General features: G+C 42.9%; 1 protein-coding gene across 2 annotated transcripts in view; it reads left to right on the forward strand.

The window, feature by feature from the left end:
• Positions 1 to 26,528, forward strand: part of PLPPR4 (phospholipid phosphatase related 4) — a gene marked incomplete at both ends in the record, with an annotated part of 32,088 nt that overhangs the window by 878 nt on the left and 4,682 nt on the right. For both annotated transcript variants that reach the window (XM_080623618.1, XM_080623619.1), the window contains 4 exons: positions 14,035 to 14,220; positions 18,710 to 18,839; positions 20,514 to 20,709; positions 25,923 to 25,980. In XM_080623618.1, coding sequence (XP_080479744.1) covers positions 14,035 to 14,220; positions 18,710 to 18,839; positions 20,514 to 20,709; positions 25,923 to 25,980 — 570 coding nt within the window. The remainder of the gene's footprint in view (positions 1 to 14,034; positions 14,221 to 18,709; positions 18,840 to 20,513; positions 20,710 to 25,922; positions 25,981 to 26,528) is intronic.

Below are 26,528 nucleotides of genomic sequence, written 5' to 3' on the forward strand. Positions count from 1 at the left end.
ATAAATATATATATAATGCTTAATATAGGAAATATTAACGTATAAACATCGGGTGAAATAGAAAACAAAAAGTATTTTCTTTCACGTGCACTTGCAGGGCTTTGGAGATTCTCTAGGAGCTAGAAGGGGTTGGGTTGAGAAGGGATTTAGGTGACAGTGGAATGTCCCTGTCCCCTGCACTTCCCAGATACCTGGAGGTGGTCAGGAGCTAACCCAAAATAAACCACACCAGCCTGAAAGCTTGGCAGAGGCTGGTGAGGTGGAAGCATCAGGCACATCCCATCTGTGGAATCAGGCCTGCTCCTGAAAAGCCCTTTGATGGAGGCACTCGCTGTGCCATACACCTACATTAGCTTTGTATAGGAGAGAGAGGTTAAGCTTGGAGAAGCCCTTAGAAGAAGGCAGGGGCTTCCTTGCTCTCTGTGCTCCCTTTGTTGCTTTGTGAATCCAACCAGGAAGGGAGATTGCTGGACCTCAGCTTGGGCATAACTCTAATTCAGGGACAATATAGAGATCCTGCAAGACACAACAGAACTGCGCCTTTTGGTGGGCGCAACCGTGCCTTGGCCTGCAGCAAGATGGGATGAAGTACAGAGCTCAAAAGAGTTGCCTGATATAATATTAACTGCATACTCCTAGCTCCTCTAGAAGCTCCCTGGAGCTGTTACAAGGAATAAGGCAAAGGATTCTGCAAGCAATGGAGAACTTTGACTGAGCTCTGTCTTGCCATATCAAGCAGGCCATATGAAGTCTTGCCATATGAAGCAGGCAAGTTCTCCTCTCCAGTGTGGACATTTAAGACCTTCAGCAAGTCATTTACAGCTAGATCTAAAAGGAGGTGGAGATGTCTTCACCACTCAGCTGATCTGAGAGCATTCACTTAACAGAATGGTCTCCTATGCAACTTTGAGGACCTCTATGTTATTCAGTCACAGGAGCAGAGCCTAGAGCCTACGTGGGCCCTAATGAGTGAGTTCTAATTGTTGAACTACAGATCTATGGCTCCCTTTGACCTGATGAACCTGTAGGTATTCAGTACAAGGAAAAGCAACAGCAAGGGAAAAGACTGACTGCAATGCACGAGAGCCTAAACACTGATTAAGAATCCCTTTGGTGAGTTCTCAGCTCTCCCATTGCCCAGCAGGAGGATTTGAGACCATTTCTCATATTTCAGCTGAGCACTGAAATCACTCGAGAGAAAGACTGACAACAAATCATATGGCATTTAGAAAGAAACCCTTAGCTTGTGTTACTTGTGTCCACCCACCCTGCATTTACCCACATGTGCCCTAATTCTATCCAGACTACTGAGAATGCCTTCCTAGAGCTTTGTAGCACAGGCACAGCCCTTCAACAGCATCAGAAAAAGGACCTGATGGCTTAGATTCTTCCATTGTGCCTGGCTTAAGGAGAACCAAAGACTGAGTTGTACCTCATAAAGAGGGATTTAACCCAATATAGTTTAGTTGCAATGAGAAGGCTGCAAGTATAAAGGATAGAAGAGCTGCCCAGCGTGGTTGACTGGCATCATTATGTGATACGGATTTTGTTTGTAAGCAAGAGGGAAGTTCTTAATGCGATCCAACAACAGCCAAGCATTTAAAAACAAAACTTACCCAATTTAACTAAGGCTCTCTGAATTTTAAAGCTATTACTTTCATGAATGGTGGTTGAATGGACGATGGGAAACAGGATTCCAACCTGTTTGTTTTATTTCTGCCACTCATTTACTTTAATTTTCCCTGTCCCATTCCCAGCAGACAGTCCCTCCCCATCCTAAATTGCAGCAAAAATACCATGTCCATAGCACTTTGCTTACCTTTAAACAAGAAAACTGGGTTTGCTGTCAGCCACTTTGCATCAAGACATGGGAGCTGTAGGCCAAAGGAAGAGCAGATTGTTTAGGAATTGCATCACCCCAAAGTGCTGGTTTTTTCTCTTTAGATAGGGAAGATGTGGAAAAAGAATAGTGGGTCAAGGAGGAAGTCAAAATTCCAAAGTGGCAGTAAAGGGATGGGTTTGTATCACACAAATGAAATACACAGTGAAAAGGCAATACTGTATATACTGTATAGTGTAATACCTACTATAATTTGAGTGTGCAGAACAAGTGAAGACAGATTCTCTGCTTCAGAAAGACTTTATCTTTAGCAGCAAATACAGTTCCTGCTATGAAGATCCTTAAGAATTCCTGTTACAAATGAGACTGACTCCTGCCAATACATGTGTTTGGTGGCAGCAGCTTTCAGGACTGGATGAAACCTGGTTACACAGAATGCATGCAGGTCACTGCACAAGAAACACTGGGCCTGATTCCGGTTTCAGTGGGATTCAGGGTAATTCAAAGTAGCAGATTTGAGCAACGCCAGAGTTAAAACATGAAAGCAAGATGCCCCTCTGCAGATGAGTGGCATCGCTACAGCTGTTCTTCATTTACTGAGGAATAGCAAAAGGAGAACCAGGCTAAAGCTTTGGGAGACATAGAAATGAAAGGGGATTGAAATGAAGAGATGGCGCTTCTCTAAACAGGCGCAAACCAATGACCATTACAAAGCAAATCTTGACAGTTTCAGTTACATATTGTCCAGTTTTGTGATTCATAAAATAACACGATGATGTATCCTATGTCTCAGAAGAATGTTTTAGAGGTTATTTTAAGATACGGGTGAGAGTTCTGCTTAGCAGAGCCTCTGATCAGCACACACCCCTGCGAGATGGAGAGGTTTAGACTGCCTTGGGCCATCATGTTTACCTGAAGCACATGGTAATCAGCACTGCCAGGCAGTTCAGCCTGTTTTATTCCTAATCATACTAGTGGCATCTGAGGGTTCTGTAGCCTGAATGGGTTATCTGAGCTTCATCTGCACACCTGAGAAAGACAAAACTTGCCAATGCAAATTCAGAGGTCAAGCAGGAATTCATTTCCATAGTAAAAAGGCTGTGTACCTCAGGGAGATACTGAAAATGAGTGTTCCTGGAATACATTTTGCTTTTTGCCAACTGACTTTCAGCATATTCAGGTTGTATCATAATTATAGTCACTTGCAGAAGAAATATGGCAGTGGTTTAATATGAATCTGGAAAACTTCCCGGGTTACGTAGTTTCTATTCCGGGCAGAATGGTCAGAGTTTAGAGGCAGCACAGACAGATCCATTTCTTCTTGGTGAAGGAAAAAGACTGTCTTCACCAATTTCCAAACCTCCTGGTTTAAATCCTGGTTTCACAGAAGTCGCTATGAATTTTGCCTTTGACCTCAGTGCCACCATTGCTTCATCCATTCGCGTGGGACTGCAAAAGGCCATGGTGTTGTCAACCTGAGTAACTTGATACACTTACTCTGCAGCTGAATTGTGTTCATGTGGCACAGCCTTTGTCTGTTGGTTGCTTAATTTCCAGTGACTAAAATCAAGAGACATTTCAGACAGTGAGACACTAAAATCAGAGACATTTCGGACAGTGAGACACTAAAATCAGAGATGTTTTGGACAATGAGACAACATCCTTTGTATAGTTAAATGTTTTCCTTACGTTGTCTGCTAGACTCTTGTATATGATGCATGCATACAGATACAGGTTGCTCTTTTCTTTCATTGTCCAGAGCAGAGCCAGGAGTTAACTATGGTAGGATTGTTTGGGAATGCTTCTTTCGCTGCTGGAAGACCACTTCTTTTTCTTGTTCCCCAGGGGAGCTGGAATCCTCACCAGCAGAAAGCACAAAGATCTGTTATAACCATAGGACTGCAGGCTGCAAAACACAGGATGCCATCAGCTTCCATTGAAACAAGTGCATATGGAGAATGTTCACTGTGTCTCAGCACCAGATGCTTTAGGTTTTGTTTCTGCCATACACTGACAGAGCTGGGTTTGAAACGTAAAGGGTCTGTACACATCACTCGGTGGCTCAGTGCTACTTCGTGGTCACATCTGGATTCTTTCCCAGCTATTCAGCCATGCATGAGCCACCGCATTTAACTTATGCACTTTGTCACCTGCAAGTCATGCGAAGGTGTGAGAGACACCGGGGTAAAAGCCAAGGGAGTGCAGTGATTGGAAAAATGAGTACAGAGAAAGCAGGCTATAAGGCTAAAAGTTTCTTCCTCAGAACAGGATGTTTGGGTCTAGTGGAAGGATGAAAGTGTACCACTGTGTGTTGGAGACCCAGTGTGGCCACATTTCTCTCTAGACTGATTTTCTGTTATGCTTAAATTAGCCTTAGGGGGAAAAAACCCCAGAAGCTGTCATTATACCCATACTGTGCAAGCAGCACAACGCTTTCCAATACACTACTTTTTCTCTCAAAGGAGCCAACCATGTGTGAGGGGAAGGACAAGAACCACACTTAGCAGTCTGCTCATTGAGCTGCCCTTGTCGTGTGGCTGACTCACAGGGGACTGATGTCACGCTTGGTTAGAACGCTGCATTAGACACCAGCATCCCCCAAACATTAAGGGGCTGTCTGAGGCCTGAGGATCTCCTACGCATTCAAAGCAGCATTGGTGGAATCATCGACGTTACATGCTGCACATCACTTCTGTGCTTACGGAAGAGCTGTACAGCCTGCATAGTGTCAGCTTTTAGCAGAAGATGACCAGAAAAGGGCCATCTTCTGCTAAAAGGGAGATGTCAGGCCTGTGCCAAGGCTGTCCTGGGATTTAAAGTGCAAGTGCCACGAGTTAGATCCCCCTCTGATTCTGGCTACTTGCTTGGTAACTGTAGAGTTTGAGTAGTTCATGGGGAAACAAGGCCCTGCTCCCTTTTCAGACCTGCACCATTCTCCTGACCTACTACCCCAGCAGTAAGAGCTGCATGTGGCGTTTAGTGGCATGTGGTGTGTAGTGGCATGTGGCTACCCCAGGACTCAGTCCTGCAGGCATGCATGTAGTGGCATGTAGCGTGTAGCTACATGTAGCACTGTGTAGTTGCATGTAGCAGCGTGTAGTAGCGTATAGCAGCGTGTGGCATGTAGTGGCGTGTAGCAGCATATGGCGCATAGCGGCGTGTAGCATGTACTGGCATGTGGTGTGTAGTGGCATGAGGCAGCGCATGTTGTGTAGTTGTATGTGGCGTGTAATTGTGCGTGGCATATAGCTGCGTGTGGTGTTTAGTGGCGTGTAGCATGTAGTGGTGTGTGGCTCCCCCAAGACACAGTCCTGCAGGCATGCATGCAGTGGCATGTGGCGTGTAGTGGCTCGTGGCATGTACCATGTAGTGCCATGGAGCGTGTAGTGGCATGTAGGTAGTTGTGTGTAGCAGCATGCAGTGGTGTGTGGCTGTGTGTGCCATGTAGCAGCGGGTGGCATGTATTGGCATGTGGCTACCCCAAGACGCTGTCCTGCAGGCATGCATGTTGTGGCATACAGCAGCATGTAGTTGCATGTAGCAGCGTGTAGCCGCATGTAGTAGCTCTGTGCCATCAGCCGAGATGAATAAAGAACAGCTTATCATGAACCTTGAGGTACCCAGGAGCCGAGTTGGTACAGTGTGTCTTGCTGATGATCCCATCACTTGAAAGTTCAGCTGGTAGGAAGGATGCTCAGCATGGGAGTAACCATGGAGAAGGGCTGGCACCCTTTTGTACACATGGAGTACAACAGATTGCAGTGTTGTGTAGGGATGGGCAGCTTTGTCCCATGGAGATTTTGAGGATGCTTCGAGCTGAACTATGGGAATACTCTGACCCAAAACCAAATGCCTTTCTTTGAAGTGCTGCCTTTAAAACTTGTGATTTACCGTAACCCTGACCAGGACCATAAAAGAAGTTTCATCATCAACAGTAAATGCAATATCCTAAATCTAATTGTTTGGAGGTATTCGTTGATTACAACTAATCATTGATTTAATAAATCAATATTAATTAAATATTGATTAATATTAAATCACATTATATCATAATGTAATCATATAACTAGAATAATAAGGAATCATCAATTATGTTTAAAGTCACACTGAAAAGAAATGCATTCACGGTATTTTTTGTGTTGCAAAACTTTTGCCTAAGGATTTGCTTCCTTTTTAAGCACACCACTAAATTCAATAGAAATATATTAAAGTAGTTTTAGGTTGTTCCTACCGGAGAATTAACCACTTCCATTTTGTTGGTTTCTCCCTGTGAAACCAGTACTTTCAGGGTTACCGTGCATTGAGATTTCTGACATAAATAGGAATTTTATCAATGATGTATCATCAGCTCTGTTTTTGGTCTTACACATAAGGCAGAAGCTCTTCCCTGTGAGGGTGCTGAGGCGCTGGCACAGGGTGCCCAGAGAAGCTGTGGCTGCCCCATCCCTGGCAGTGTTCAAGGCCAGGTTGGACACAGGGGCTTGGAGCAACCTGCTCTAGTGTGAGGTGTCCCTGCCCATGGCAGGGGTTGGAGCTGGATGAGCTGAAGGTCCTTTCAAACTCAAACCAGGCTGGGATTCTGTGAAAGGTTTTCTATTAGCATTTGGCAAAAGATCAAGAGGTTTGAGGAGTTGCATGATGATATCTGATGTATTTTTAAAGCTAGACTCTAATTGACAGTCACCAAACAATTGAATTAAACTCTGAAATCAATGCTGGAAATAAGGGTAACTCAATTTGGCAACGATAACAGGTTTCAGTGACAGCTGGGGTTTGAAATGAATCCGAGTTGAAATTACATCCTATAGTGTTAAATCTAGGAGCAGAAAGACCCTCATATCACGGCTCTACAACTAATTTCCACAAAGCTTAGACAATGGTGAGGTAAAAATCCTTTAGGGAAAAGATCCGTTCCTTACAGCTTTGAGCCAGGTGAAACCTGCATCCAGAAAAGGGACAAGAAGCAGCAGAAACTCGAGTGCAGAGAGTGCCTTTCTATAGATGCCAGGCTCTGAGAAGCTTGAATTCCTTCTCTTTATAAGCCTCGTGCAGTGAAGAATTAAGGTTAGAAGACAAAATAATCTACAAACCTGACATTTAGGTCAAGCGAGTGTGCAGCCATCCTGTGCTTAGCACCATCCCTCAAGAGTCCTCATGACGGCCCAGTGTGCAATGCATTTGAGCTTGGTGGTACCCCCAGCCCTGCACAGCAGCCTCGCTGAGGGTGAAGGTACAGCACTGGTGGAGCTCAGCAGGAGCCATGGATTCTGAGCAACAAGAGACAACGGCAGAATTAGGGACTCTCCCAGCACAGCACAACAGGACGAGATCCATGGTGGGTGAAAGCTGCCATCACTGTTGGTAGTTGGCTAAGGATAAGAATACCTTGTCTCCTCCAGCCCACCACAGCTCTCTTTTTTGGCTCATCCATCTGTTGTGCCTTGTCATTTAGCCCATGAATTCTCTGGCACAAAGACTGGCATTTCTGATGTATTTTAACAGCATCTGCCACAACGCCACAGCCTTGCAGTGCGAACACAGTGCTGTTGTTAAATAAACCATCCTTCTCCCAAGCACTTGGCTGGTATTCTTCCCACCAGGAGAAAGCGCTGGCATTCATTAGACGCCTCTTGGAGGCAATCCTGTTTGTTTCCTTGGTTGCTTACACAGATTCCCAGTAAACAAGAGGAACACCAGGAGGCAGCTCCCATGCTCGGGAACTCCTCGGTGCTGCGGGAAGGCTGCGGAAAGACCTAAGGAGAATTTCCTGGCTAGTCATTATGAAAGATCCCAATAGCATTATCAGGCATTCCTTAACCATTTCTGACATGTGGGCTAGTCATACGAGCCTTATTCTTCATCTGACTAATCAGGCCTTGGCTTCCTCTGAAAGCTACACACGTATGGCTTCTGTCTTTTCTGCCTATCTTTTATACAGGCAAAATTAACCCACAAAACAATTCCACAGCCTTTATATTTGCATCCAGTCTCAAGGAAAAGAAGTCATTCCAGCCAGTTCACTGAGCAGGGACTTCAATATCCCACTATAATTACAAGAGAGGCATTTCATTCCCCCATACACACACACTTAGCCTGCCTGAAATATAGCCCAGGCTCATCACTGTTGTAGCTCATGTTTAAAGAGCTTACTGGAGTCTGCCAGTAGCCACCAGCACAGCCCAATACACCATCACCACCACAGGATGTGCCTATGAGTTCATGAGAAGAGATAAGACTTGTAGTGCATTTTAACAAGGCAAAGACAGATCACAGAACTGCTACCTATGAAACAGGTTCAGATGTTTGAGTATGTGCAAAGCCCATGATTTTAAGACGCTATTCTTGTGAAGATAAATATGGGCTCTTTACTTAGTTAAATACTGGCAGATAAAGGAGTTGGATAGATAACTACCAGTGTACAGCTTTAGAGAAAGGGAATTTGCAGCAGCTACTGATTCCCAGAGAGTTCTGAATTATGTATGCATCCAACTGCATCTCCTTTCAAGGGAAGATAGGAACTGCAGAATGTGTGTGTGTTCTTGTTACCTTTCTTTGGTTTGAGCCTCGCTGTCTCCATGGTGTCATTTAGAACCCATCAATATCTGATTGCCATTGAGTTGGCTGTTGACGCCTGCAGAGAGAAAGTGGGTTTAGTGAAGCTTTGATGATTTGGAAATTCTCCAAGGGGAGGGAGCACCCTGAATTAGAAATGTAGGGCTCTGCAGAGACCCTGTGGAATAGAAAAGTTAAAGGTCCTACTCTTTAACGCAAGAGCAAGCGATTCAATGTTTCCTTCAGAAGAACAGGTTTTGTGCTTGGTGGAAGGCAGGAGACACAAGTCAGCGCCCCAGATGCTGAGTTATCCAAAGGACAAACTTGTGCTCATCATTCATCCACTCCAATGGGACTTTCCTGCTAAGGCTTGGCCTTCCACTGCCCCAGTTGCAAGAACCTCTGCTGTCATGCCAGACCTGCATTCCTGCCTTAGAGGGTGCAATGTGGAGGACTTGCAGATGTAGGAGAAGAGATGGGGCATATGCTGGTACTGGAGACCTCAAGGCCACAAACAACTCACCCAATGGTCAGATAAAGAAATGCAGAACTGCAGCTGGCAAAACTGGGCCTACGGGTACAAAGAGCACAAAGAACACCATCCAACAGGTGTAAACCATGCCACATAGAGTCAATTGGGATGTAACATGAAGAGAAAGACCAAAAGATAAAGAGCAAGGTGTAAAAGCACATTAGCAAATGTAAAAATGAACCCAAGTGGTTCCTAGGGTGAGGAAGAATCACCGTCATCATCATACTGCTCCTGACAAAGGATCTGGGTTGCGATACACTACAGTCATAAATAGCTCATTTTATACAGACTAACTAGTTGTTACTACTAGATCTAGATACAAAATCCCTGCAGAGCTCTACCATACACAGATATGTGAAAGTAAAACTAAGTTGGCATTGCCTGATTTCTAATGTGACTGAGAAAACTGCTGTTACAATTACACCAAATCAAAACAAAGCTCCAGGCAGGTCAGGGCAAGTACTGACAAAACACATTTGAGAAGCCCCAGTCCGGAGTCATTGCAAACTCAGTACTGAGTCAGTAGCAATGACAATACTGTATTAATGGGCTACAGCTCTACAGGCTCCTCTTTTCATACAGTCAAAGCCATGGAAAACTAATCATAGGGAAGTTTAACAGAAGCGTTTCCATCTACTCCAGGGTGGTCCAGCAAGTTTGGTGGTTAAGGCATAGCAACTGGGTTTTGGGCAGGACCAGTGGGGCTCCCATGCACAGGCTGTATCATATGACCATTAACATATTGTGCTGGCACTGTGGGTCCTGAATAATCATAATCCTCACGAGCAAATCAGGAGCACCCAGGAACAGCCTGAGGAGCAATCACTGCATGGCCCACAGGAGAGTGATGGGCAACCTGAAGAACTGCTACATCCCACTTCTGAACTCCTCTCACAGCCATCTCTTCTCTTTTAGCAATCTCTTCTTCTCTTTTAGGCTAGGGCAAGGGGTGATGTGAATCTCTGATTCTTTCAGTTCTCTGCTATACATGATACATGTCTGGTAGCTGTTAGCCCGCAGGAAGATATGTTACATACCTCACCAGTTCGGAGGAGTCCGATGGCTTAATAAAGGCTCCTAGCTTCCAGCTTAAGGAAATAACAGGAGGACAAAGAAAAGCTTTGTTCTTTTAAGTAAGTAAACCCCAAATAAAACCCTTTCAGCAGCTCTGCTGACTGTGGTACTGACTTTCAGACTCTAAACCAAACAGAGTTTGACCATTGTGGTCAAACCCTACATTTACAGGTCTAATCCACAAGCTAAACAGCGATCTTTCTCCATTAGCCAACCAAGGAAGAAAGTATAAAGACTTATTAGTCAAGATACATGAATTGAGGTTGGAGGGGGGTTATTATTCTAATTAGGAACAGGAAAATTCCTATTCCATTTTGTAATTAAAACAATACACATTCTACCATCTAATTACATTTGACATTTTCAAGGTGTTGGGAGCTGAAGTCTATAATTACAGAACTACTTCTGCCTCAAGCAGAATACTCCATAAATATTCATGTATTAAATAGCCACTTAGACTGTTTAGAAGATTTTAGAAACGTTATTTTTTTAGAAGCCTCGACTTTTAGAACATGCATTTTATATTTGTAGTTTTAAAAAGATGGGAAGGAAAATGTCCCATGGGATCTGACATATAGTAAATTGACTAGAAACCTATTCATTAGTATTAGATACAGTTATGTTTCATAGTCCTTTGGAATTATTTCCTTTCTTTTAGCAGAATGTGTAATTACAGTCAGAAATAATATGGGAGTCCTGTAGGGAAGTCAGAAGACAGGAAAATGCAGTTCTTATAATTCCTTGATTTGCTAACTAACAATAAAATTATAGCTTAGTGCAGTACTTTAAAAAGAAGTTATCCACATCTTTTATTTTTGTGTCTCACAATAAAATAGCACTTCATAGTTTGCCTATTTTTAATAGTTCAATATTGCCATTTAGAACAGTTGCCTGCTTAAGAATACCATAATCAAAGTAGAGGTGGACCTGTGAGCAATGCAGAGCCTGTTGTTCAAGGAGAGGCTTCCCTTTTCTTGACACTGGAGAAACGGAAGGACACAGAATGAAGATGAAACTTTGAGGGCAAGGTGCTTCATGAGCCTGCCTGCTCTGTATTTCCATTCTAGAACGAACCATCTACACATCTAGATAAAAGGGCATGATTTCTGAGAAGAGCAATAGGCTTATTGCTTATTGTGTCCATTTAGCTCTTAGCTCACTGGAATAGGTTTGTGCTCTGCTATAAGATGCTTTGCCCCATGGGACCTGCACCGTGGCTAAGTCATTAGGTATGACTTTCAACTACTTAATCAAAGAATCACTGAATCCCAGACTGGTTTGGGTTGGAAAGGACCTTAAGATCATCCAGCTCCAACCCCTGCCACGGGCAGGGACACCTCACACTAGAGCAGCTTGCTCCAAGCCCCTGTGTCCAACCTGGCCTTGAACACTGCCAGGGATGGGGCAGCCACAGCTTCTCTGGGCACCCTGTGCCAGCACCTCAGCACCCTCACAGGGAAGAGCTTCTGCCTTAGATCTAACCTGAACTGCCCCTGTTTCAGTTTGAACCCATCACCCCTTGTCCTATCACTACAGTCCCTGATGAAGAGTCCCTCTCCAGCATCCTTGGAGCCCCCTTCAGACACTGGAAGCTGCTCTGAGGTCTCCACGCAGCTTCTCTTCTGCAGGCTGAACAGCCCCAATGTTCTCAGCCTGTCTCCATACGGGAGCTGCTCCAGCCCCTGCTCATCCCCGTGGCCTCCTCTGGACTTGCTTTGGCAGCTCCTTGGCTGGCCCAGCATCCAAGGCCAGGTTGGACACAGGGGCTTGGAGCAACCTGCTCTAGTGTGAGGGATTGGAACAGGATGACCTTAAGGTGCTTTCCAACCCAAGCCATTCTGCACATCTGTAAAATGAGTAGAAACAGTCTAGCCTGTGTTGACTAATTCTGCATGCTTGCCTTACAGTCACTCAGGGACTGCAATCCAGCAGGAAGTGAGGAACAGTGTTATTTAATGCACCCAGCTAAAGAGCTGGAATTCTTCCTGTGATGGGCAGGAAGCATGACTCAACTTAGTGACACAGTATATAATTTTTCCATACATATGATATGTCAGATTACATCACAGTTACATATTACGTATTCATACTATATGTATTACATATTGTGTATGTTACGTGCTATGCACAGTCTGTGTCTGTAATACTGGATATGAGTGCAGATATCCATATATACATATACACGTACACAAACACAACTTACTGAAGCAAACTTACCAGATGCCTGGTGTTATTTTTGTAATGCTCCTAGCACTTAGGGACGCCAATGCACCTTCCCTCCCATTCTGCACCATCACAGCCTCTACACTATGTGACATGACAGTGCAATCAGCTTGCACATCAACAACCAGACAGGCAAAATTCTTCCATTCTCCACCTTATTCTTCCTTAGAATTAAGACACAACTCACCCTCTTCCAATCTGTCCTTCAGGATATCAGAGATAAGATGCTCTTTTCAAACAAAAACTAAGTGATAGTAAAAGATGTTTCAGTGACATTTCGCTAGAACCCTCCTTTAATCACCCAAAATTACATCTTTATGCACAAAAAAAGTCTGAATTTTACAAGCCCAAGGTCTGAAAAACTGTAAAAGGCCAGTTACTGCAAGAAACCATTGTCCCTCTGCCATATACAGCAGCTTTTAGTCATAATTTATCTAATATAGATATTTATCCAGTTTACCTCTGCTTTTTTATTCCATTGTAGAATGGAATGAATGACACTGATTTTAATCTATCAATTACTTTTGTAAATGAGTACTAAACATTGCAAGAATAATATAATCTAAATATGCCTGAAACAATGTTAGGACAATCCCTATTTCTCATAACGTGAGGTGCTGGATGTAAGAGTTTTCTTCTCAAGAGATGTGACACAGCCTTATCAGATTGTTATGATTTTATCTAAATGAGCCTATTTAGTAGTTGCAAGCTTTTGCTTTTCAGCTGCAGCTAACAGTGAGAAGAAGTTAATGTCATAGCCAACTTAGAGAGAATAGGAAGCAGATAGGCAGTCACATCATATTATCCATAGGTACCTTCACTGCAGTAGAGTCACAGGGAAGGAATCATTGCATCTCAATAGAGGAGCAGGCAGTTGTTCTCATGGTGTTCAGTGAGGACTCTGGGAAATAACAAACAAAACCTGTTTCTGAGCACTTACAGGTAGGAGACACAGAACGATCCCATGCTGCTGGTCACCTCTGAATGCCCCCAGGCTCTGCTCACTTAGAAACCAATGGCTTCATAAATGCCTTTTTGCTATTTCTTCTCTCAAACAATGCCTTCCACAGAGGCCTCGTGGTTGAATCTGTGCTTTCAGGAGCTGGTGGAATTCATCCCCAGAGGGGCCAGCTTCCCTCTTCATAAATTACTGGCAGTAATTGCGAGGAGTAAAATCACTGAAGAGCTGGAGGATAAAAGACTTGTGAACCAGTCATTATGGTTCTAAACAGACCGAGTCTTGCCAAAGTTAATTGCTTTTTTGACAGAATTACACACTGAATGTGCAAAGGCAGAACACTGTACTAGCATGCATTTAGATTCCAGGGAAGCACCGGATACAGTATTTCATTACTTTGAAATGTAATGCAAATTGGCTTTGATATAAGCACTGTCATGTACATGACAGAGAGTTGCTAAAGCACCAAAAAGGATGCTGATGAACAGCAGCACACTGAAGCCTCACATGGGACACAGCAGTCCTGGTATTCCCTTTTGAATTAAAAAAACCCAATTAAATAAAATGGAAGTTTGTCTATTAATGTTTCATAGATGAAAAGGCCAAATTATGTGAGCTGAAGGTTGGATCGGGTGTTTTGACTAGCCTGGTAGACAACAGGGTTATTTGCCATCAGCTGAACAGTATCATATCTCTAGAGGATTCATTATTTAGAGATGGCAAAATGCATATGACAGGGAGCAGTGAGATGTAAATAGCAAACATCACAGAGATTTATTAACAGGCTATGTTGTCTTTGCAAAAGCATTGCTGTTCCATTTGCAAACAGTAATTTGCTGCTTTCTTCCCTTCTAGTTACCCATATTGGCATCCTCTGTTGTTAGCCTCTATTTCCTTGAACTTACTGATGTCTTCAAGCCAGTTCACGCTGGATTTAATTGCTATGACAAGAGTCTGAGTATGCCATACATTGAACCTACACAAGAGTCTGTTCCCTTCCTGATGTTGCTTAGTCTGGTTTTTGCTGGACCATCAATTACGGTAAGTTTAAGGTGCCACTGTCACTTATGAAAGATTTTGAGCAGAGTTTCAGTTGGCATAAAGAAAATCACAGAATCATAGAATATATAAGTAAAATATAAATAAATTATATAAATATCTAATCTACATAGAAAGAATACAAAATAGCTCCTTTGGTTTCAGTTAGGGTGCAGAGTGTCATCCAGGCTAATTACCTTAGGATTTTCAAATCATCTTTTATTCTTCTATAACAGAACCAGGCTTATTCCTTAAAAGATTCCCTGTAGCTCTTTCAGTTGGACTCGATGATCTTAAAGGTCTTTTCCAACCACGCTGATTCTATGATTCTGTGATCCTGACAGTGGGCATTAATGTTAAGAAACAGCAGTCACAGTTGGGTGAGAATAGCCTGAATCATTCTGTTATGCTATACAAATACTTGAACTGTTAACAGGCAGGGCATCTCCATACGCTGAGACACACCAACAATTCAAGCTTGTGCTGGAAATGGAAGCCCCTCATTTACAGCCACTTGTGGAAGAACTAGCTTTCTTCAGTGGGAAGGTTTATCAATCATGTCAGTGAAATCAGTGAAATCTCCAAAATAGCACTGAAGCTCCTCTAAATTCGGAGGTAGTCATTAAAAGCAGGCAAAAGGAAGCTGGTTAAATCACTCACCCAAAAGGGAGAAGATGATTTCAGCAGAACACTAATGTCTGATATTATACTGATAATATGAGCAGTTTGGTCACTCTTTTACAGAAAAACAACACACATACATTGCCTGATAGAGGTGAGTATTGTCCCCGCTGGAATTGCTGCGTCAAATGAAATCTAAAGGCTTCACCTCCCTATATATACAGGAGGGAATTCATTGTGAGTGATTTTAGGCAGCTCAGATAAGAGCCTTATTCTTACAGCACTCCGGTTTGGCAAGTGGAGAGGGAAATTCACCTGGAGTGGGTGATTCCAGGCACTTAAAAAGCTGAATCAGCCTTCTGAAAGGGTCTCTTCTCTCCCCAGACAACAGTGACTGTGCGTCTTGGGTAGACACTTCTCTAAGGCCAGCTGTAGATGCATCTCTGCTGCCAGCTCCTCTGAATTCCCTTAAATCCAATTGGTTCCATTGTTTTCTAACACCAGCTACCTTGCAATTATAAAACCTATAAAACACGAATGCCCATATAAAAACCACCATGTGCCATTCCCTCCCTGCCTCCCAGGATGATTTTGGCTTATTTGCACTTCTTGCCTAACCAAGCTCTTCTGGATCTGTTTGATTTTTGGTTGCTGTAAAACCATTTTGGAGGGATTTTGCACAACCATCATACTCATTTGGGAGCTGGGAGCTAAGACTCTCAGTGGTCCTGGTGCAGATACTTGCAGCAAACACCAGATACTCTGATAAAACCAGAACTCGCTGGTACTGCAGTCTGGCTGGGTTTCTTCAGTCTAGATAGTGTTTCTGATAACAACAAAGTGGACTTTCCCAAAACAGACATAAAAGTAATCTACATGGGCTCACTGGCCACAATAGAGAGGTAAAAGCTGATTTTTACTTCAGAGAGTTTATTTCAAGCCCAGGTAATATCAGAAACCTTCAAGTGAGATGAAAGATGCTCACTTCATTATGGAGCGTTCATCAAGGGCTTTGATTACAGATGAATTATTTGAGCATTGCATGAAATTATGCAATAGGAAATGTTGCTCTTGCTTCAGTCATCCTCCTAGCAGCAGCACAGACAACTGAGCACAACCATGCCCACGCTGGAGCGTGCCTACCAAACCTAAGATCAGTAAAGAAAGTAAATCCTGAAGCTTCAAAGTACGACTGCTTAAAAGCTGCAAGCCTTAGGAAGGTCTAGATCATTTTTATTGGTGTAAGCATAAAGGTGATGCTTGTATTAGATGGAGAGTGGTCTCTGGTAGTACGAAATACACAACTTCCTTTTATTAAAGACAATGAAGAGGGTGTAGAGCATCAGCTCTTTATCTGAAATAAGAAATTACATGGGGGGTTGTCCAGTTATTCCCTTTTTCTTTGGAAAAATAGGCCAATGAAGCTCAGTGTAAAAAGATCACAATTGTGCCATTGTCGTCTTGCACAGTTTAGCATTTTATGATTTAGTTTGCACTGAAGTTTCAATGAATTACTTTATAAAATCTGTAAAGATCTAGAAAAGAAAATATGAGCTCTATGAGGAATTGAGGATATCCAGTAACCTCTTCTATGGAGCCAGGCTGAGAGAGCTGGGCTGGGTCAGCCTGGAGAAGGGAAGATGCCTTAAGGGGAGACCTTAGAGCAGCTCCAGTGCCTAAAGGGGCTGCAGGAAACCTGGAGAGGGGCTTTGGACAAGGGCCTGTAGGGACAGGCCTAGGGGAATGGCTTTAACCTGCCAGAGGGGAGACTGAGATGAGCTCTTAGGCAGAAGCTCTTCCCTGTGATGGAAAGAACACAAGCAAATTCCAGTCTTAATCCCTCCTTAAAGCCTTATGTAAATACTAGCATAGGACTTAACTGCTTTTCTATATTATTACTGTTCCTATACTCAGTTTTATCCAATACTGGAGAACGTCCTAAACCTATTCACTTTATAGTAAATTTTCTTCACCACAAACCTAGCACGTTGTAATTTCTTTCCCCAAGCCATTAATGCAGAAGGTCTGGATTTGGGGTTGGGGCTTTATGGCTTGTGGGTTTTCCCTTTGGTTTTTTTGCTCACCGTTAGTGAGCTACAAGTGCTTTTAACCAGATCTGTTACGAAGCCCTGAAGTGCTGCAGAAAATTATTACTACCTGTAATATTTTCGCATATCTTACAGCATGTGGCATATATGAATTTTTCTCTATGCATTCATAAACCACGGGAGACTTCAGTGCAGAACAACTGGATTTGTGCGAAATTACCAACGTGGATATTTTATACCTGTCATAGACATATACGTGAACTGCAATGTGACTTCTGCTGGCTTCAAAGAGCTCTGAATCTGATCCTCTGCCATAGTTTCTCTCTAGTTATACACTGCAAAACGTTAGGACCAGTTATTTAATCGTATCAGTGTAGGTTCAAACCCTTACCAGCCACTGACTGAAAACCTACTTAAAGGTAACAATGCGCTTTCTAACAGAGATCACCAGGAAATCAGATCGCATTGATTTGGGAAACCAGTTTGCAAGGAGAGACATTCACTGCCGGCAGTTTCAGCCCTGCTGCCTCTTCTGCTGTGGGAGCTGGTTTCCTTGGAAATACCAGCCTTCAAATTTTCCTTGACATAGGCCTCTCTGTTTCCCAATTTTCTCCTCTATCACACCAGCTAATCCATCTCTCTGGTGTTTTAACCTGTGCCAGACAGTCCCTAGAGCTTGGATAAAAACTATTAGAGTTCCTCTGGGGTTTAAGGTTGAAATGCTACTCATTTCCCTGGGAAGTTTCAGCTGTAAAGTGATCAGATGGAGAGAGATAATAGTGACCATGGTTCGCATCCAATTAAAATGCCTTAAATAATAACCCTTACCACGGGCTTTTCCATGCAATGAGACAACCTGCACTACTGCCATGTTTCTGGCAAAGAAGTAACATTTCAATTTAGCAAACCTTTAGCTAAGAAAGAGTTAGACTAAGCTTGGCCACTGTATCTCTCTTCTCCTAGGGTGAGGGGTCTTAGCACACACAAACATTCAGCATCATTCAGATGCTTTACATTGCATTGTAAGCTTTGTGCATTGCAAGGATTAGTTTTTAGTGCATCTGTGGCTGGCCATAGGGAATCTCCTCTCAGTGATGAGGACTGCCTCATTAATTTTAGTGTATCAACCCAACCCTTACTCTGAACTCTGCACAAGGCCTGTCCAGATTTCCAAGTTGCTGCACTATAGGCAGCCCATCAAACCTGAGACTGAACATGTCTAAATAGCTCTGGATTTTCCAGCAAGTAATGCCATTTGTCATTTATATTCTTCTCTTTACAAACCTTTTTCTAGGGCTTCAGCCATAATCTGTTTTGCTTGATGCGTTCAGAGGGACCGCAAGGACAGAACTTTTTCCGCTGCTATGGATCTGGTTAAAAAGCAAGCCAAATTAAACAAATACAGAAGAGCAGGCTGCCACATGCTTAGAAGCTGCTAGGGATTGCTAGGTTCGAGGCCAGGCCTGAGTGCTAAAACCACCTCAGGAGCACTGGGTTATTACAGTGGCTCTGGATTATTTTAGAGGCGAGATTCATTTTGTAGAAGCATCACATTTAGGCTGTGGATCAGACCCCTGATCCCACTGAGCACTGTATACTCTGTGCCACTTGCATGTCATTTCAGTGCCACTTCCTCGCCTGCCCTCCCACAGGCTGAGTTGCATGATTACTGAACACTTACATATTGATACAAACCTTTCAAAGCAGAGAACATGCCCGTGGATGACATTGGTTGTGGGATAGTTACATTTCAGCCTTTAAATTCAATCAGTGTCTTCTGAGTAACTGCTGCATTTAATTTAATGGCTCCTTTTTTATTGCAGATAATGATAGGAGAAGCAATACTCTACTGTTGCCTGTCCAAAAGAAGAAATGGGATTGGAACGGAGGCCAATATTAACGCAGGAGGATGCAACTTCAACTCTTTTCTCAGAAGAGCTGTCAGATTTGTTGGTGGGTTTCAAATGTTAGTCACAAAGAAGAGCGTTCCATACACATTCAGTTATCACCATGCCGGTTTCCTTCTCTGAAGCAGCCTTTCAGAACAGCGCAGGGCTGTCACTGGCATAGATCTTCCTCTGCCACAACATGCGAGAAGAAACTGTCACACGCAGCAACAGAGCAGCTCCTTCCATCCTCAGGAATGCAGCATCTACGCTCTCTGTTTCCCCTTTCCTCTCCTGTCAGTGTTTCTAAAAGAATAATTTGGTTTTCCTGCTCTGCCCACATTGAGCTGGCTCCCTTTTAATGGTTTCAGTGTATAGTTTCCCCTGCCTGTCTTCAGTGCATCGTGAGGATTCAACCCACCTGACACAGTATTCAGACAGTAAAACGGCATTAGAAGCTCTCAGTAGAATTGACATTCTTATGCTGGGATGTGTTTATCTACCTCTTGAAAAAAGGCTAGGATCTGGCAACCTAATGATAGAGAGGAACATGTTGAACTGGTTTGGTTTACTGTAATAGTTATGAAAACTGGACTTTGTTCCCCTTCTTTCAGCTAATTTCCTCTACTAATGAGTAGCTGAAGGAGAGATTTTCTGTTCCAGGAATCTTGCACTAGAGAGGGCAGCCTAGGCAAAGGCAATGTGCAGGACAGCAGGCTGAAAACCCTCTAGGAGGACTATACACTGAGCATCTGGTGTCTGGCAAGCAGGGAGGTAACAGGAGAGGTTATACTACGACCAGTAAAGCATCCTCTTAAGGTTAGCAGTGAGGAAGTGAGCAGAGGGGGTGGTACGTCACAACATTGGCAAGGACAACTGTAAAGATACCTCATGCTCTCCACTTCTCCTCCTGTATGGCATCCAATTCCGTCACCAAAACAGACAAGCTCAAAGATGCATGAATTTCATTCTTGATTCATACTTGGAATTTGCAGTTTCTTTCATATTCTAATGACTTTTGCATTCTTTCCATTTTAAGATGAAAAATAGATTTATTTATATGGACACCAGTAGGGAATTCGTGTCAATCTTTAGGGGTAAAGCAGTTGAAAATGCTCAGTAAAATAACTGCATTTACAAACCACGAATTTGGAATTATTAACCAGACAGAAACACTGATCAGTTACCAAAACGACTTCAATATTTGGACTCATGGCAAGAACTTGCTACTCAAGAAACATCAGAGGTATGAAGATGGCCAAAATTATTGCCAGCTGATGAGTACCTGTTGGTAAAGACAGAACAGGTCCTCAAAGCAGCGATCTAATGGTCAGGTCTCCATGCTATTAAAAACCCACATCCCAGTGGGCAAGGTCAGGATGAGCATATATGCTCTCCTCCAACAGTTGGCTGTCCTGTAGGCAGTTCAGAAAGCTGCTCTCCAAACCGAAGCAGCTCCAGTGTAGTTCACTTTCATGGAAAGATGTTGGAGGACATCAAGCCATCAAAATGTTAGGTATTAACAGGAAGAAAACAAGCATAAATAATCTTCTTTTTTAACACTAAAGAATTCAACTTTGCAATAGGCTTTCTTAAAACAGCCCATCATCAGCTTCAGTTCAATGCTCTCAAGTCCAACTGCACAAGCCACTAGAATTCCACTGAATGTATTTTGTCACAATGCATTCATCTAATTTCTGCATATAATGAAGTTAACAAACTCTACTGATTTCTTTCCTAGGTGTTCATGTGTTTGGCCTTTGTTCTACTGCTCTTGTTACTGACATCATACAGCTATCGACAGGGTATCAGGCACCATATTTCCTGACTGTTTGCAAGCCCAACTACACATCCTTAAATGTATCCTGCTCAGAGAATTCCTACGTTGTGGAAGATATTTGCTCAGGAGCTGATCTCAGCATCATCAACGCCGGAAGGTTGGTTCTCTCTTTCCTTGTGTACATTTTTAAGTATTCATTTTATTTGTTATTTTCTGCCCCAGTTTCAAGATTTAGATTGCTTCTGGCTAAAACTGCAATGATTTCTTTCAGGTTTTTTCTAACAAAGGTGAGAACAGAGGTGTCTGTTTAGCACTGTGCCATTTTCTCTACAAAAATACTATGCCAACAGTGGGCTTTGAAAGACTTTGGCAGACTCCAAAGCACAGGCATTAGTAATTGTTTCTTTTCCCTCCTTCAAAGGAGACAATTTCCCATACAATTATTAATATCTATAGCTTCTGTGGCTTCTCCCAGTGGGATCTGGGTAAGTTCCCCATAACAGGCAGTGGCAGAAGTCACCCAGTACTTTATCAGACCTCTGCCTGACATACATTACTGTGCTGGCTCTTTGGTCTTAGTTTGTGAGGCCTTGCTTTGAGATGTGTTATAGGAGTTTATTTGTTTTCTGTTTCTCTACTTGATTAAGTTTTCTATCTTGACAGCATTGAAAAAATCTCTTTATTAGGCCCCAACAGCACAAATCTGTGTGCTTCCAAACAGATACCTTTTCTTTCACGGTATTTTAACTGATGGTGTAACCTTCATCATTTAGTCTTTAGCCTCCTTACTTAGATACCAGCAGAGAAATTAGTATTCTTTATAACAGCAGGTTTTGGTCATGCCTATCAGCCAAGTTGAGCTATAAACCAGACTATATATCTTATTTTAGACAAGCTTGATGTGATAAAATAGTGATAATTCAACTACTGATGGGACAGGTCATAGATTTAAACAGGAATCCGAAGGTATATGTCAGCAAGTTGCACTGTTCCAAAGCATCTGCTACTTGTTAGTTCAAGGACTTTATTAGTATGAAGTGCCCTAAATATAAGCACTACAGTACTGGGAAATCATGAAACTTCACTGACTACAATAGTTCTCTTCCATCTCTTTTCCGCACCAAGTTAACCTTTATTTGCCTGTTAGTCATGGAATGGTTGAATGTTTTTGCAGTCCTTCAAAATCTTGATGCTTTTTAAAACCTCCTATTCTCAAAACAAGTTACAGCATAATTATAGAGTGTTAGAAATGATGACAACTTCTGTCTCTGACTTAGCTGCATCGTTGCTCTGTGTACCTGATTCATAGACACGAAGTTGTGTTACTTCTGGCACACCTACTTCACTAAAGCTTTTCATGCCTTTCTTGTTCTGTATGCAGCCCCAATGCTTCTCTTTTGACTTTATGCCCCACTGCATTACCTTTTAGTCACATGGATATTGGCTAAATGTTCTGTCCATGTATAAAGCCACCTCTCCCCCCGTTTGTTCTCTTTTCCTCTTATTTCAGTGGTCGACACACTTAGGAATCATGAAATCAGTGACTTTGTATCTTCCGGCAATGCTTGTCATCTGTCTCCTTTCACTGGGACAAACCAGTTTCACTGATGTTTAAGGACCCTTAATTATTTGAAGTATTTGGTTTTAAACGTATCTAGTGGGCTCAGAATAATTAGCACTGATTACTTTGCCATATCTTTTCATTGGATATATGTGGGCATGATCCGGAGCTGGAATAAAGAGTTGTATTGGCCCTAATAATTGGGTGACAGTAATTTTGGTGAAAGGCATAACCAGAATTGCTTTATCAGCCTTCACCTCACTGTCTGTTTTCCCATGACCAATTGCTGTTACTGGGATGTTGCCATCGAAGCCCAGTGCTTGCAAGCAGTGTCTTGCACCTATGTGGTATTCCAGGGAAATCAGTGGAGCTTTACATGTGAGCAGGCAGAAAAACTCATCTCTTTCATTTCATCACCTCCGATATGGTGCTACTGCTCTGAATTGACTGCCTGTAGCCGTGATAAAAATGCTGATCACTCCTAAGTTTAAATATCATCACTTCCAAAACCCAGCAAAATCAGTTGTAAAATATTAAGACCCAACAACCTTTTTTTGTGTGTTTCTATTTCCATATGAAGATGACTAGATATTGGTATCTTAAATTTATTCCCATCATAGAGGATGTATTTGGTGATCTGCAATATTCTGGCACCACCCTCAGTTTCTCCTTCAATTCTATTGCATTTTGCCTTATTAAACTGTTGCTTCCTTATGCCTGTCTCAACTTTACCAAAGCACTCAGCACTTGCTACTGATTTAAGACTTCCTTCAGTCATCTACTATAGGAGTTATGGTATAACTTCTCCAGCCCAGGGGGTTAATTTACTTCAGTAATTTCAGCCTGTAAGGGACTGAGGTTGCTAATGGCCTTCATTCTTCAGTTGTACTCCCCAAAACTTTGGCTCCCGAAATTTACCTCTACACTCCCCAATGAAAATCACAGAGAAGAACATAACTATCCAGCTGATTATATAAAATAATTTTCTGCAACATCCCAAATATCCAGGAGCCTCCTTTGTCCATCTTTTCCTTCAAAAAGCCTTTTCAGCCGTTTCTGTTCAGATTTGCAGCCAGTTCCCTGATGATTCCCTGTCATTTTGGATGTTCTCACTCAGTATGACTCTCAGCATGACTCTTTCTCATTGTTGTCCCCCCTCTTTCTGACCGTCACCCCAGTCCAGGATATGTTTTCTCTGAGACCTTTGTTCACCTTTTCAATGCAGAGCTGTGCAAAAATGCTACGTATTTTTGCCTTGGACTATTTTCATTTTAATGAAAAGATAACAAATAGGGGAACAAAAGCAGTGGCACCATTACACAGAGTGCATTTAGCCTGCAACATGCTGTGCTTGCCCTGAAAGCATGTGAATAGAAAAGAGAGCAGAAATTGACTGTAGCATAGCGACACTCCTTATGTACTCTAAAAATGCCTTCAAATGAAGGGTAAGTTCTGACTGGTACTAAAGAATCAAATCTATACATTAGCTCCACAGAGATTGCAAGTAGATCTATGCTTCCACTAAAACCTGGCCAGGGTAAAGGAGGTGATTACCCATTGCAAACATTCCCATTTTGCTCCTGTCTTTATCCTCCTGTCCTCCAGCCTGAACTTGTTCCCCAGGGACTATTGGTGAAAGGCTTGTTCAGGGGGAGGAGAAAACCAAAAAAGGGGAAAAGAAACAGGGGAGAAGAAGGAAAGAAAAAGAATTTCAGTTCAAATGTCTTTAGAAATAGAAAAGGGATCGTGCTGATTTCATCTTGGCCAGAGCCATGAACCTGCTGCAGCCACGGGCTTCAATTCAGGTCACAGATTCACATTCAAGCTACATGCACACATTGAATTGCCAATGAATTCTTTCCAACAGATAAAGCCAAATGCATAGGAAAGAAATTCAGAAAGCAGACTCTGCTACTTGGCAGAGAAATGTCTGTGTCTAAAGGTGAAGGGCTGCATTCCAGCCTTTGCTATCTTATCCTGGCTCACTCAGGGGCTGCCAGGAACATGGAGCTCAGTTGGGATGGAAAGACCAGTAAGTGTTCAAGGATTATCCCAAGCTGAGCTTTCTCAGGTGGAAGTGGCTGCAAGATAGACATACCCTTCTTCACCGAAACAGCCAGCACATGATGTGTCCATGCCCTTTGAAGGACAGAAACGCACAGGTATAAACTGCTGTACATTTCCACTGCATCTTACTCCCTTCTAGAACTCAGAGGTCATAAAAGAGTTTTGGGCATTCTGCAAGCTATGTACTAGGTAGAACAGGAGTTACTGAGTCCACCCCCAGCCAAGCTTTCCCCTTTGCTGTGTAAAGAGAACACTACTTAATGTTCCAGCCACTGATGGAAAGGGTCTATAAGAAGCATGTTGAAATGACAGAGAGCCTCATGGGATGGTTCCATGTAGCTGCTACTTGCACAAAATCTTCTTTTCTTGGACACAGAAGTAGAAGCTAAGCTGCCACTTCTAATTTCCATACCTGTTGTTTCTGACTTGAGACCCAGGCCACATCATTCAAGTCCCCAGGTTTTCCATGGGAGCCCTGAGCCTACTGCCTTACACAGTGTGGACATATTTTCATTTACCAAATTGGTCTGGGCTTCAAGAAGGGGCCTGGTGACTCCTAAAATGCCCTCTGCATGTTCCTGTGCTCCATTCACTCCATGAATGTTAGAAAGTGCTATTAGAAATTAACAAAACTAAACCAGAAGATGCAGCAAACAGAGATGTTGTTTGCCTCTCCCTGAGCAGAATGTCCCACTGTTGCTAGAGCAACAAAGCAGGGGCACAAAGAGGATGAATTCTGTTGCTGAAGTTAGGGCCTGATTATCAAAGTGTAGGAGTGCTTACTTTGAACAGAGTCAAAGTGAAGGCAGTGAGAAAATAATCATAAGATCAACATCAGAAGGACATGGAGCTGCTGGAGCCAGTCCAGAGGAGGCCACGAGGATGCTCAGGGACTGGAGCACCTCCTGTATGGAGACAGGCTGAGAACATTGGGGCTGTTCAGCCTGGAGAAGAGAAGCTGCGTGAAGACCTCAGAGCAGCTTCCAGTGTCTGAAGGAGGCTACAAGGATGCTGGAGAGGGACTCTGCATCAGGGACTGTAGCGATAGGACAAGGGGTGATGGGTTCAAACTGAAACAGGGGAAGTTCAGGTTAGATCTAAGGCAGAAGCTCTTCCCTATGAGGGTGCTGAGGTGCTGGCACAGGGTGCCCAGAGAAGCTGTGGCTGCCCCATCCCTGGCAGTGTTCAAGGCCAGGTTGGACACAGGGGCTTGGAGCAACCTGCTCTAGTGTGAGGTGTCCCTGCCCGTGGCAGGGGGTTGGAACTGGATGAGCTTTAAGGTCCTTTCCAACCCAAACCATTCTATGATTACACGATCAAGGTTCATGCCTTCATGCTCACTGAAAAGTTGTTATGGGAATATAGGTAGAGAAAGAAATGTATAAATATTTCTCTCAATCAAGCATTCCCTCTTTAGCTCATTCCCACTGTTCTTTCAATATACTTTTCTTAGCATGCAAAAAGAATTTCATGCTAAATGTTTACTTCAGAACAAAGGCATGTCATTAACATTGGTCCTTTCTGCAGATTATAGAAGTTAGAAGTTAAATGTTCCTGATCAATCATATGTTGCTTAGGAAGTGTAAACTGAAAATGACTGTACCACCCAGTGTTTTTTTTCACGTGAACACAGTGAAAGTGTATATGTATACACATATACATATACAAGTGTATAAGTATATGCATGCACAGCACAGTGTATTTGAACTGAGAAGCATAATTTGAGTGTCCTTCCTTGGCAGAAAGTCATTCCCTTCTCAACATGCCACCCTGGCAGCCTTTGCAGCAGTGTACATTTCGGTGAGTAACCAACTCTGTTCACTTTCATCTATACAAGACAAAAGTCAGGAAGTCATTTGCTGTATATTGTAAAGTGATGTGTTTCCTCGATATCCTGCATGGATGTAAGGTTTTATCCTCCCAGTTTGAAAGCAAAATGGAACTGCTAACAGTTAAATTAAACCCAGCTCTATTAAGAATACAGAAAAGATTCAATTGCTTCACAGCCTTTGCTAAGAAGCAACAAACAGTTTAACGTTAAAGTATAGTTGATTATTCAACTCATATTATTCACATGTAAAATGCAGTGTTTATCCATCGGATGGGGTGATATTTTAACTTACCATTCAAATTAACCATGATGTGTTCTGCCTTTTCTCTGTTGCTGTCTTCACTTGACTGGCTGCTTTTCAGCTTGAGGCATTAAGGAACAACCACTGATGTGATGTAGTTTCATTTGACCTCCATAGATCTGCAGCATGGATGAACTAGCACAATAGCTCCCAGAGGCCTCCAAGGTGCTACTGCAAAGCAAGCGAATAAACCCCATCAGTAACTAGCAGGGAACC

The sequence above is a fragment of the Psittacula echo genome (assembly GCF_963264785.1).
Source record: "Psittacula echo genome assembly, chromosome: 7".
NCBI classification, from domain to species: domain Eukaryota; kingdom Metazoa; phylum Chordata; class Aves; order Psittaciformes; family Psittacidae; genus Psittacula; species Psittacula echo.